General features: G+C 42.1%; 1 protein-coding gene and 1 pseudogene across 1 annotated transcript in view; both read left to right on the top strand.

The window, feature by feature from the left end:
- fancm (FA complementation group M) overlaps window positions 1-12,470 on the top strand; it is a 54,005-nt gene that overhangs the window by 23,568 nt on the left and 17,967 nt on the right. The window contains exons 5-12 of the mRNA XM_071896876.2: window positions 6,896-7,027; window positions 8,086-8,218; window positions 8,496-8,588; window positions 8,835-8,939; window positions 9,653-9,813; window positions 11,236-11,442; window positions 11,582-11,822; window positions 11,942-12,090. Of these exons, the coding sequence (XP_071752977.2) occupies window positions 6,896-7,027; window positions 8,086-8,218; window positions 8,496-8,588; window positions 8,835-8,939; window positions 9,653-9,813; window positions 11,236-11,442; window positions 11,582-11,822; window positions 11,942-12,090 (1,221 nt within the window). The remainder of the gene's footprint in view (window positions 1-6,895; window positions 7,028-8,085; window positions 8,219-8,495; window positions 8,589-8,834; window positions 8,940-9,652; window positions 9,814-11,235; window positions 11,443-11,581; window positions 11,823-11,941; window positions 12,091-12,470) is intronic.
- Window positions 3,900-5,141, top strand: LOC139909650 (E3 SUMO-protein ligase ZBED1-like; annotated as a pseudogene).

The raw sequence follows: 12,470 nt of genomic DNA on the forward strand, positions 1-12,470 counted from the left end.
GTCTGTAGGACAGTGTTGATCCTAAGAGTCTGTGTGTCATGTTTGTGAAATTACAAGCCCATTTCTTCTAACTCACTGAGAGAACAAAAAGGAACCGATTTAATGATCTGACTCTGACTTAATGATCTCACTGCTTTGCCTGGAGAGTTAGTGCTGAGTCTGAAAGCGGTGGAATCAACCTAACTCTGGAGCGGTCCATCCAGCTAACGTACATTCTGCTCATCACAGTACCGACGATGTCATTTATCACTTTGATGAATCAGTTTTGAAGAGCCTGTGAAACATGCATGCTTTTAGCGGCGGAAAATATGGCAGGACACTTTGCTATTAGCCAATTGCTATTACAAATTGAGGTCATAGCTCTGCTGCCAAGGGTCGTCCTTGTGACCTGGTGAGCTGAGGTGCACATATGACACCGTAGGCCCGAATCCAGCTCAAGACCGCTGCCACATGTCATTCCCTCCCTCTCTCCCATCCCAGTCTCTCTCCACTGTGTGCTGTCTAGTAAGATAGAGATGCCTTTGCTCCCAGTATAGCTGTAAAAAACTAAATGAGCTTAACTATTCCACATGGGGAAATTCGGCTGAATGAAGCATATAGACTTTGTAAAAAGGCTATTATATTATTATTATTATTGTTGATAGTAGTCACTCGTAGTAGCACTAGTATTGTGGTTGTTAATATTATTATGTTTACTATGACACACTCATACATTGCAACACACAGTATATCTATCATGATCAAAATTAAAGGAATGGCATCTTTACTTCCTTGATTTGATGCATTTCCCTTTGAAACAGGATGTTGGGGCGGGACATAATGCAGTGAGGGATCATTCAAAAGTCTAAACCAATGGAATATGAGTCGGGGAGAGAAAGGCAATTTTATTTGATGGGAGGGGTGCGGAGGGGTGGGATTGTTCAAAAATCTGATGGTTTTAATTGGTTAGAAATGTATATTTACGCCTACTAGTGCAGCATGAGGTCACCATGAAAGATACTGTGTGGGAGTTCAATTCATGGGAACTTTAACTATTTTTCTTTTGCTGGCTTGCTGCTTTATCTTCATGTCATGAGAAGTGCTAAAGCAGATGGCTTCTGTAAGTTCACATCAGGACTGTGATGAACCAAGACATGTCATCTAAGTGCAGCACATGTGCTGCATGTAAACCCCCTCAGTGAGAGCAACTTAGGTCACGGTTGACTTCCAACAATAATCACTGTCCCTGATGTCTGTCCCTGTCTGGCTGTTCTTGTCTGGCCCTGACAGTCATGGAGAAGGTTGCAGTCGGCATTTAGCTTCGTCACCTAAGGCTTGATTTAATTTGAGTCTCTGTCCTTTTTCCAATCCCCTTACGTAATGATTTGTAGAAAAGCCTATTCCCGTCCCATCAGGCCCACGTTCTCCAGTGCCTGGTACAGTAGACCTGCACCGTGAGAAGCCTTCCAAATTAAAACCTCCCGTCATCTCATCTCCATCAGCGGTCTCCATTAGCTGCCGCACCTCCGACAGCTTTGATTGAATCCATGTTATTATTGAGCCCCTTGATTGATCTAAAAATAGTAGCTCACATAATGCATAATGACAGGGTTCACACGCTCCTGGAACACCTGGAAAATTCATGGAATTTAAAAATTGTATTTTTCAGGCCTGGAGAAGTTATGAAAAAATCATTAGGGAGAATTCTTTTGGCAAAGTCATTTACATATTACATATACATTTTATTTGTGAAATAAATGTTTTTTTTTTCTTGAATACTGTCAAATGTCACAAAAAGCTGTGGCTGGCTCTGAAACAGTCTAGACCAGTGATTCTCAACGTGGGGTCCGAGGACCACCAGGGGTCCTTGAGGGGGTTCCAGGGGGTCCCCAGCAAATTGATGAATTGTTAAACTTTACCATTATTTAATTTACAAGAAGTTGACACAATTATAGAATGTACTATAGAAGAATGACTGTTGTGATCATAGTTTCACTGTTATCCCTCTACCTACAATACAGATTGTCATGGAATTCTGGACAAAATCATATCAAACAATAAAAATATTGTCAGATTTGGGTCAGAGAGACAAAATCTCATCAAATGGGGGTCCGTGGCCCTAATGTGGACTAAATTAGGGGTCCTTGATATGAAAAAGGTTGAGTGAATCACTGGTCTAGACCTCTCTGTTGGAGAACAAACAAACCCTGTTAAAGTGAAAAACAAACAGATTCTTAGTGTAGTTGATGGTTATCTTTTAATTCAGTCTCATTCAAATTTGCTCATGAGAATCTGAAAAGGGGTCATGGAGAAGTCATGGAAAAGTTTTGTAATTTCATCAGTGAAAAGGTGTGGGAACCCTGTAGTAATAATAACAATAATAAACTAATAATAATAAACTATGTTGAGATAGTACTTTCCCTTCTTGAGGCTCTCAAGGTCATAGAGGCTTAAAAGATCAGAGATGTAGACCTATTTGTACCTTAAAAATCTGTAAAAACTTTAAATCGCACCACACAGGACATGAAAACGTGATTATTTTACTCATAATGTCTTTAGTTATCTCAGTAAAGGGTTGGTTGTAGTTTATATGATCAGGCTTTAATCCAGTAGGCCGTCAGTAAAGTGATCTAGTTTCAAATCTATACCTATTAAATGATGAGGCACACTCCTGACCAGATGGACTGGCCTCCTTAAGCTGCCATAAGAGAAGTTTCAGTGCTGGGTGACATGGCTGTTGATGTTTTCTGAAAGGTCAGTGGAATTAAGGGTTGATATTTAACCCTTTGCTTTTGTCTTCACAAGCTCTGTGTTGTTTACTCTCATTTCCAGCAGCAGGCAGGGATTCAGCAGACCAGCTTAGGTTTCTATCCCAGAGGAAATCATCATTAGTTTTCCACAACCATACAACAGCAGAATTATGCTCTCTATTCTGTCTTCAAATTTTGAATTGCAATCAGTTGTAGTCTAGTGTTGACTCTCTCAACATTGTTTGGATATTGGACAGCTAAGCTTTTACGTTATATATATTCTAACTAGGGCTGTCAAAGTTAACGCGATAATAACGCGTTAACGAAAATTCGTTTTAACGCCACTCATTTTTTGACGCATTAACGCAGGTACTGCAAGTCGGATGGCAACTAGCAAGCAACGGATAAAGAAAAAGGTATTTTGAATGGCAAGTTCAGCTACAAAGCCCTGCCAGATGGGTCTGTCGACAAGACCAAAGTTATTTGCAGTTACTGTCGATGTGAATTGAGTTACCACCGGAGTACATCTAGTCTTAAATACCATTTGCTAGCCAAGCACACAGCTAAGCAGACAGCCCCGTTAGCCCCGAAACACCTCGCTTGCGGCAGACCACGCTTGATAGTGTGCGAGGGAAACCCGTGGACAAACCTACAAGCAGCAAGCTTTCAACAGCAATAGCTAAATGGGTGGCTACAGCTTGCAGGCCAATTAACATTGTGGAGGACGAGGGCCTGCGTGAAATAATTCGGATCGCATCCAACGACTGCACTTATGAATTACCTTCGAGAGTTGGGACATTATTTTGACAAGCAGTGGGAACTTCGGTCGCATGCATTGACTGTTATGAAGACAGAGGAGAGGCGTTTTGCTGAAGCGTGCGCCGAACACTTTATGAAAGTAGCAAAACAGTGGAACATTGAACATAAAGTCAGCACCGATAGTGCTCGCAACATGACAGCAGCGGCCAGACAACTCCCGTTTGAGCATTTGCCTTGCGCAGCGCACAGCCGCCAACGCTCCACCACAGTGTCTCTGCAGAACAGTTCGTTTGGCACCGCAAAAGTAGTGGGGCATTTCAAACATAGTCCACCAAACGCCGCGGAGCTCGAACAACAGCAAATTGCAAATGGTCAAAAGACAGAGTCACTCACACAGGACGTGTCAACGAGATGGAACTCTACCCTGCAGATGATGAAGCGCGTGCAGAGAAACCAACAACCACTGAGAGCTGCACTGGCCCTACATGCAACCAACAACAGCTGAGCTGGAGAAACTGCAGTTGGAGACAGTGCTGGAGGTAATTTATTGATACTCTCATTGATAGCCAACGTGTGTTTCTTAATCAAAGTGGGTCTTTGTCAGAAGTGTGTGTGTGTGTGTGTGTGTGTGTGTGTGTGAAAAACTAAATATGCCCATTCTTAGTGGTTAGTAGGCTAGTAAATAGACTAACCTGCAAAATTGACTACCCTCTCCACGCTACTCTGCGCTTCTCATATATATGTGTTGATGCAAATAGGCTACTCTATAGGCATATGGATAGTTTTCTCTCAATCATCACGTGTTTAAAATTAGCTTCCCCAAATGAAACACCCACCCGCCGCCTAGTAGTTTGTGATTTCTAGGTCTAAAGGCAGGATTATATTGTAGTTGAGGGACTATTTTCAATCGTGTTCATCTTGCTGATGTTCAATGCCACTCAGCCCTTGTATGAGTGAATGTAACAAGTTCCTAACTGGAGTGCTTTTCTCTATTATTGCAGGTACATAACTGAACTTCTCGGAGGAGAAAGGTTTGTTTCATGCTCAGTGGTGCTGCCTGCTTTGTGCCATATATCGCGAGTGATGGAGATCTGTGAGGATGACTCAGCCTACATGGTAAAATTCAAGCAGACCTTCACAACAGACATGGAGAAACACAAGGAAAAAACAAACTTCATGTGGCTGAGGATTGCGACAGCACTTGATCCTAGGTTTAAGGACCTCAAGTGTCTGTGCAGACCTGAGAGGGCTGAGGTGTGGGGTTCAATCAGTACCTTGCTCAGGGAGGAGAGGCCTGCACAGCCGGAGCAATCAGCGACGTCTGAAGGAAGAAAAGAGCAGCTCTCATGGTTGCCCTAGAGTCTGACTCTGATGATGAGGAGGACTCCATTGAGAAATGTGTGGCGCGCTACAGGGCAGAGCCCGCTATTGGCATGGAGGACTGTCCCCAGCAGTGGTGGTCCAAACATGAAGGGGCACACAGCAAGCTGGCCTGCCTTGCACGCAAGTACTTGGCAACACCTGCCACATCAGTACCATGTGAGAGCTGAGAGGTTATTTTCACTGTCTGGGCATATTGTGCAGAAGAAGCGAGCTGCCCTGTCATCCGACAATGTAAACAGGCATGTCTGTTTAAGCGGTGCAAAGAAATAGAAGTATAGCCTAACTGCTGTATCCAAAGAAATAGAAGTATAGCCTAACTGCTGTATCCAAAGAATGGAAGTATAGCCTAACTGCTGTATCCAAAGAAATGGAAGTATAGCCTAACTGCTGTATCCAAAGAAATGGAAGTATAGCCTAACTGCAGTATCCAAGAGTCCTATTTCTGTAATTTTCTTTCTTATACTCCCTTTCCACTGTTTCCTGCTCACTTTATTTATTGTTTGTTTTATTCTGTATTATTCTGTTTTGATCCCAAATAGCACAAGGGGATGTTTTTGTGAGCCTTTATTTTTCCCCATTTGAGGTTGGACACAATTACATTGTGATTTGCTTTAGAAGTGCGAGTGATCTTTGATCAATACTGAAGTAAATTTAGCTGACCAATGTACCTGTTGTACAATGAGTCTGTTTTTTGAGATGCATCGTTTCTTGGGCTTGAGTTTGCCATGAGTTGTGATTTGAGCATATTGGTAAATGCTTGACCTGTGTGGGTCCCTGGATTGTTTCAGTCCATTGTTTTGTGTTAATGCTTAAAAAAAGGTTGGACACACTACATTGTGTGAGATACTTACTTAGTCATATCTAACTATAAAGCAAGGAATCTCTGTCTGTGTGTGTGTGTGTGTGTGTGTGTGTCCGTCGCATATCTTGAGAACCGTTCGTCCGATCTACTTCACACTTGGCGGGTGTATTGCTGGGGACCCAAGGACGTGCAGTGTCGGATTTGGTGCAATTTGGACACACGACGCGTTCAATATTAATAAACTTTGAATAAACAAGCGAACAGCGCTCTGTGCAGCAGCGGGGCGAACGGGCACTGCACTAGTTACTAAGTAATGTCAAATTTAGCAGGCTTGAGTTTGCCATGTTATGATTTGAGTATATTTTTTATGCTAAATGCAGTACCTGTGAGGGTTCCTGGACAATATTTGTTTTGTGTTGTTAATTGATTTCCAATAATAAATATACATACATTTGCATAAAGCAAGCATATTTTGTCCACTCCCATGTTGATAAGAGTATTAAAAACTTGAAAAATGGCCCTTTACGGTACATTTTGAACAGATAAAAAATGTGCGATTCATTTGCGATTAACTATGGACAATCATGCGATTAATCGCAATTAAATATTTTAATCGATTGACAGCCCTAATTCTAACTAATCTGAAGAACATCAAATACAGTATATGGCCTACTTTGCACATCGTACTTGATTTAGCTGGGTTGCCCACCATTTGCAAATTACAGAAAAACAAATTTGCTTCAATTATATGTCAATTGTTAAAAATCTCATCTTTTCACTGATGTCTGTACAAACACAGCCCGGTCATCCTTTCACAGCAGCCCCTTATTCTTTTCTGTTTCTAGAGCAGCAGTTCCATATAAAGGAAATTGAAATTGTGTTGATCCAGCCTCACATTGTCTGCGGTTGTGAGGATGAATAGATATTAATGGTACATTTGTCTGTCTGACAGACTGCCTCCAACTCCCTTCCCATTATTACAAGGAAATGAGGACAGGAAGAATAAAAAAATCCATCATATTTTTGGTTTTATTTTGTCTGCAGTTGAAGTAAGACTGTCCTTCAATCTGTGCCAGTCTATTTATCTGCAGTAATAGTACCTAGGACCTAGGATGCTGGTGAGTTTGCTGCATGACCCCTTAACACAGGTGATGGTCTCTTGTTGATAACGGTTTGTATGTCAGCGGTCTCTAAGCTGTTTGTGTGTTACTTTCCCTGCCAGGTGCTGGAGAAGTTTATGTCTCGTCTTGTCCAGAACCGGGTGATGGGCCACAAAGACCTGCGGACCCTCACCAAATACCAGATCATCCTGGCCAGGGAACAGTTCCGCAAGAACCCGCCGCCACACCTCAAGGCACAGACTCTACACTCTACACACACACAGTTTACTATATTCTCTTTATGCACAGCCCTCCAGAATTATTGGCACCCCTGATAAAGATACGCCAAAAAGGCTGTAGAAAATAAATAACACAAGCAATGAGCTTTATCCTGTGTTAAAAAAATGTCAAATTCTCTTCTACTCGAAGGAGGAAATGAACTAGTATGTTTTTAATGTGTGATCATCTTTATTTTAAAAAGCTGTCACAATCAGTAAGTTTCAGATAGATTGTGTGTAGCTTTTTCAAATATGACCCATCTAGATCACTAGAATCATAGTTAATTTTTTTTTAGAATGTTCTTTAAAGCCTTAACAGCATTGTCTTGCAGTTGAATGAATCTTGAAGTATTTTTCTGGTATGACCAGGGTTAGCTGTTATTTTCTCTGGTATATTACAGATAACATGGTTGGCTAATGAAGTATCAAAGTATTTGGACTTTGAGAGAGCATGTTAGCTGGAGCTACAATTTAAACTCATGTGCTACATTTCAGGGAAAGATTTCTTGTGGTTATTCTTCTTTTGACCTCTAGGGGGAAACTGCAAATGAGAACCACATTCAAGTACTCATATGCATTTTTAGGCACAGTGGGTAAAAGCAGGGTAAAAGTTATAATTTGAACAATTATTAATTAAACATAAAGCTCATAATTTGTGTAGTTTATTTACTTGAAGTCGTTTTTATAAAATTATTACCAATGGTGCCAACATTCATAGAGAATACTGTGTGATGTCATGATAATATGACATGATATGTTTATCATCATGTTGTAACTGCCTGTTTACACATGCACATATGTATATAATCAATTTCATTTTTATTGAGTGTGTGTCAGAATCATTAATAGTCATCAAGTTGTTTCTGTACAACGAATTTGTGTATCTGTCTGTCATTTGAATAGAGTTGGTACAGTCAACACACATGAGATTTGGTCCCAGTAATATTTGCCTGGCTCTAGTCCCTCTTGCCACATTTCCAGGTCTTGTGAGACACTGTAGTGACTCGCGTCCGTCTCCCTCCTGCTGTCCACAGGGTCCACAGCAGGGCATGTTGGAGGGCGACTTTGCCATTTGCATCAGTCTGTACCATGGCTACGAACTGCTGCTGCAGATGGGGCTCCGATCGCTCTTCTTCTACATCCAGGGCATCATGGACGGATCCAGAGGTGCGCTCCCTCACCTCCAGGCTTTTAGTGCATAAATCACACTTAAACGCAGAACATCCATCATCTTTACCCACGTGACTGGCTGGGCTATAGGAAGTATCTTTTCCTTACATGTGTGCGGGATCTTTACATGTCTGACCTGATCTCTACCGGTTCCCACTAACTCTCTGCCTTTCTCAGTTTCCCCTGGGTGTACACTTCCTCAATAATATACTGTGAATACATTTATAAACAGCTGTTTGATACGAGTTTGATATGGTTCTGTGTTTGTGTTCAGAGATGTCCAGGGCAAGGAATGAGCTGCAGAGGACTCCCACCTTCATGGACCTTTACCAGGAGATGGAAGCAGTGTTTGTGAAGCCATCTGCTGGTACGGGAGCACTCATTCATAGCATATCAGTATGATATCTACCCTCTATCTATGGCCTGAATGCATTTTATACAGCTGGGGGAGGCATTTTGATGGAATGGTTCATAATCTGGTTTGCAGAGCCATCTGGGTTCCTCCCTTCTCCACCTCAGAAGCAAATGCCTTCTATTTACTACAGGTGCTACTGCTTTAAAACATCGCTGTGAACCTATTCACATCAACATCCTGTACCATTAATACTTCCAGGTCCAGATGAGCCTTTCATTTACAGTCACCCCAAACTGCAGAAGCTGGAGGAGGTGGTGCTGCAGCACTTTCGATCGTGGGCTGAGAGCTCAGCACTCGACAGTGGTGAGTTGCTTATTATAGCAGTTCTTTGTTGTGACTCATCCACTTAGAGTGCTTATTCTGAGTTACCGCCATTGTATGAATGACACACTGGAACTGTGAAAGAGTTGAAGTATTGTTTTTCTGTTAGCTGATTCAGTGTAATAGTTTGCTGTACAGATTTTGGAGCCACTTATCCAGACAAAGATTGTGTCTAAGGGTGTTTTCACAAATTCAGAGTGGTTCCCTGGAACAGCTCCCTGGGGTTTGTGCTAGAAATGTACCAGCTGAACAGTACACTTCGGAGTAATGCTTGGAATGCTTTACAATTATTTTCTTGACATCAAAGATGCAACATTGGAGCTTTATCCTGTTGCATTCATCTCTAAATTTGCTGGTAAATCCATAGTGCCACAACATGCAAGCACTACACCAGAGGCAAATCATCCACCAGAATAGGCGAAAATAGTAACTAATAACTATCATAATACTATAATACTACTATAATAATAACTATCTCAAAGACGAGATGAAAGGATCCAAACCACACCATTTGTTGCAGGCATGTTTCAACCTACGTCAGTAGCTAATACTTGAGACAAAGATTCATTTTGATCAGGGCTTGTTCAATTGCTCAAGGAATTTTCTCATAATTATTTCAACCAATCTCTCTCTCTCTCTTCTGTCCCGTTGGTTTCCAGGGTCGGGGCCTGCCGCCGTCAGCAGACCGCAGGAAGTCAGCACGCGCGTGATGATCTTTTCATCGTTCCGTGAGAGCGTACAGGAGATTGCGGCCATGTTGAACCGCCATACACCGCTGATCAGGGTCATGACCTTCATGGGCCAAGCCTCAGCGGGGAAGGGGGTTAAAGGGTTCACCCAGAAGGAACAGCTGGAGGTAGAGACTCTATGCCTCAATTTATCAAAGACAGCTTTACAGTAGGGTGTGGTGTTACATATAATTAAAGATATATAAAAACATAATGTGATGTTAATGTTGAATTTGATATTTGTATTTTGTTATTTTGAATTTTGTGGATGCTCTTATCAAGAACAACTTACAGAAATAAGTCTGTATTCAAGCTCAGTAGGTGGAAAAGTGCAAAAACTAGCAGTGACTCATGAATGAAACATAAATTCTGCAATTTAAGTCACCTAAGTTCACTAAAAAGGCTCAAAAGCCCAGAAAACTGAGCTGAAGAAAGCAAATATGAGAGAATGTCTGTCTGATTATGTGTACCAGGGAAAGGCAAAAAGGCTACATGTTCTCCATAGTAGTGTGTATGGTTTGTTGTCTCTTCAGTGCATGTAAAGCAGCATTTCCATTATACAGCTTTTTCCCTGAGTCCTAGGATTCAGACTGTTTACATAGCTAGATAGCCTGCACAGCTTGCTCAGCCATATGTCGGGCAGTGGCAGGATGCCCAGTAGCACGCTGTTGTCAGGAGAAATAGAAGAGAAATGAAAATACAATTCTCTCTATGGAGCTTGATGTATTCAAAGGAAATTAATTCTCACTATCCCTATGTATCTCACTATTCCTATGTATTTATGTAGCGATTCAAAGGAATACGATTGTTTGCTACCCTGTCTTTTTGGAAAACAATTATCCACCCGTCATCTAGGAATTAATATTTGAATCACACCTTTTCTTTGCTTCTCCTTATTGGAGATCAAGTCCGTTTTCAAGTTGGGTGGTCTCATCTCATACAAGAGCAGTATCTTAAGTGTATTTTGTAAAACACACAACATTTTCAAACCTCCAATAATTCAAAGTAGTTACACACTTACTGTGGCGAATAGCCTGTCTATTTTCTTCTAAGAAATTTGGTTGTTTTGGAGGAAGCTACACAAAATGAACTCTCCAACTGTAACTGTGTTTGCATTGATTTCACTGCTGGTTGCTTAGTGTTGCTGTTTGTCTCTGCAGATAGTCTGTACTGTTCCTTCTTAATGAATAATACAGGGATGCTACTAGTGTATAACTCCACATTTTGCCCTGGTCTATCTCCTTTGGGTCGCTGTAGGCATGTCATATGCTAGAAATAGACCAGATCTTTAATCTGTTATATGAGAGGCATTTTTGCTTGATACATAAACACTGATTCTTCCAATAAAGTATTAATATATGTAATAATCTATATATTTTACACCTACCACTTCAGACATTGACTGAGTTGACATGTTTGTCGAACTCTTCCCTTCCAGATATCTTTATGTTGAGTGAATAGCTGATAAGGGCTCAGGATAACAGCATGAGATGGACAGACGTCTAGAAGTTGTATTTAAAGTTGTTTTTAACTGTTCACTTCTTCTCCAGGTGGTGCATCGGTTCCGCCAGGGAGGCTTCAACACCCTGGTGTCGACCTGTGTGGGGGAGGAGGGGCTGGATATCGGGGAGGTGGACCTCATCGTTTGCTTCGACGCACAGAAGAGCCCCATCCGCCTGGTGCAGCGAATGGGCCGCACCGGACGCAAGAGGCAGGGACGCATCGTTGTCATCCTGGCTGAGGGACGCGAGGAGAGGGTGAGAGTTTGTCGGGGACGCACAGCTACAAACGCAACTAGAAATTAATCCCCAAACCAGTAATTAATCCCCAAACAAACACGTCAACCACTTCAATAAAACTTCATACACCATGCTTTTATCTTTTGTTTTTTCTCAGACCTACAACCAGAGCCAGAGCAACAAGCGCAGTGTGTACAAGTCCATCATCGGCAACAAGAACAGCTTCCACATGTACCCCAGCAGTCCCCGCATGCTGCCCGAGGGGCTGAACCCCAGCCTGCATAAGATGCACATTACCTGCGGGCAGTTTGACCACCGGGAGAGCGGCAGGCGGTCCGTCCGGGGCAGACGGTCCCACGCTGAGGGACGAGGCTCGCTCATCCACCCGCAAAACCTGGGTGAGTGGTTAGGCAGGGGAGCTTTTGGTTATTCTGTAGAGGAGGGATAATGTGAACATGTGTCTCTGTGTGTGTGTGTGTGTGTGTGTGTGTGTGTGTGTGTGTGTGTGTTGTGGTAGTCCGGCAGGGCAGTGTGAAGTCAGATGGGTTCCTGAGCCCCACAGAGTTTTCTCTGTGGGCGTCCACCATGAGGCTGGAGGAGGATCAGGCTCAGCCGACCCTGAGACAATCACACTTCCTGTCCCTGCCCAGTGACCTGCCACCTCAGGTAAACTCTCCTTTCTTTCTTTCTTTCTTTTTCTTTCTTTCTTTCTTTCTTTCTTTCTTCTTTATTTCCCCATTTCTCTCTTTCTCTATTTATTTCTCCTTATCTATATTGTCTTTTTGTGTGTTTTATCTTTATTGCTCCCATCCTTCCTTCCTTCCTTCCTTCCTGTCTTCTCTTGCACAGGTCTGTAAAGTATGGAAAAGTATGGAAAATTATTTTCATAATTTCCTGAATGTGTATGGAAATTCAGAGAAAATGTTATCTATGTTATATACTATATATTAGCAAGACAACCCATTTGTACATTTTGTGATTAAAAAGTAATGATTGGTCAACTGATATTGTCCACTTTGATGCTTTGCTCGGGCGTATATTTAAGG

Source organism: Centroberyx gerrardi, chromosome 17 (genome assembly GCF_048128805.1).
Source record: "Centroberyx gerrardi isolate f3 chromosome 17, fCenGer3.hap1.cur.20231027, whole genome shotgun sequence".
Taxonomy (NCBI): Eukaryota; Metazoa; Chordata; class Actinopteri; order Beryciformes; family Berycidae; genus Centroberyx; species Centroberyx gerrardi.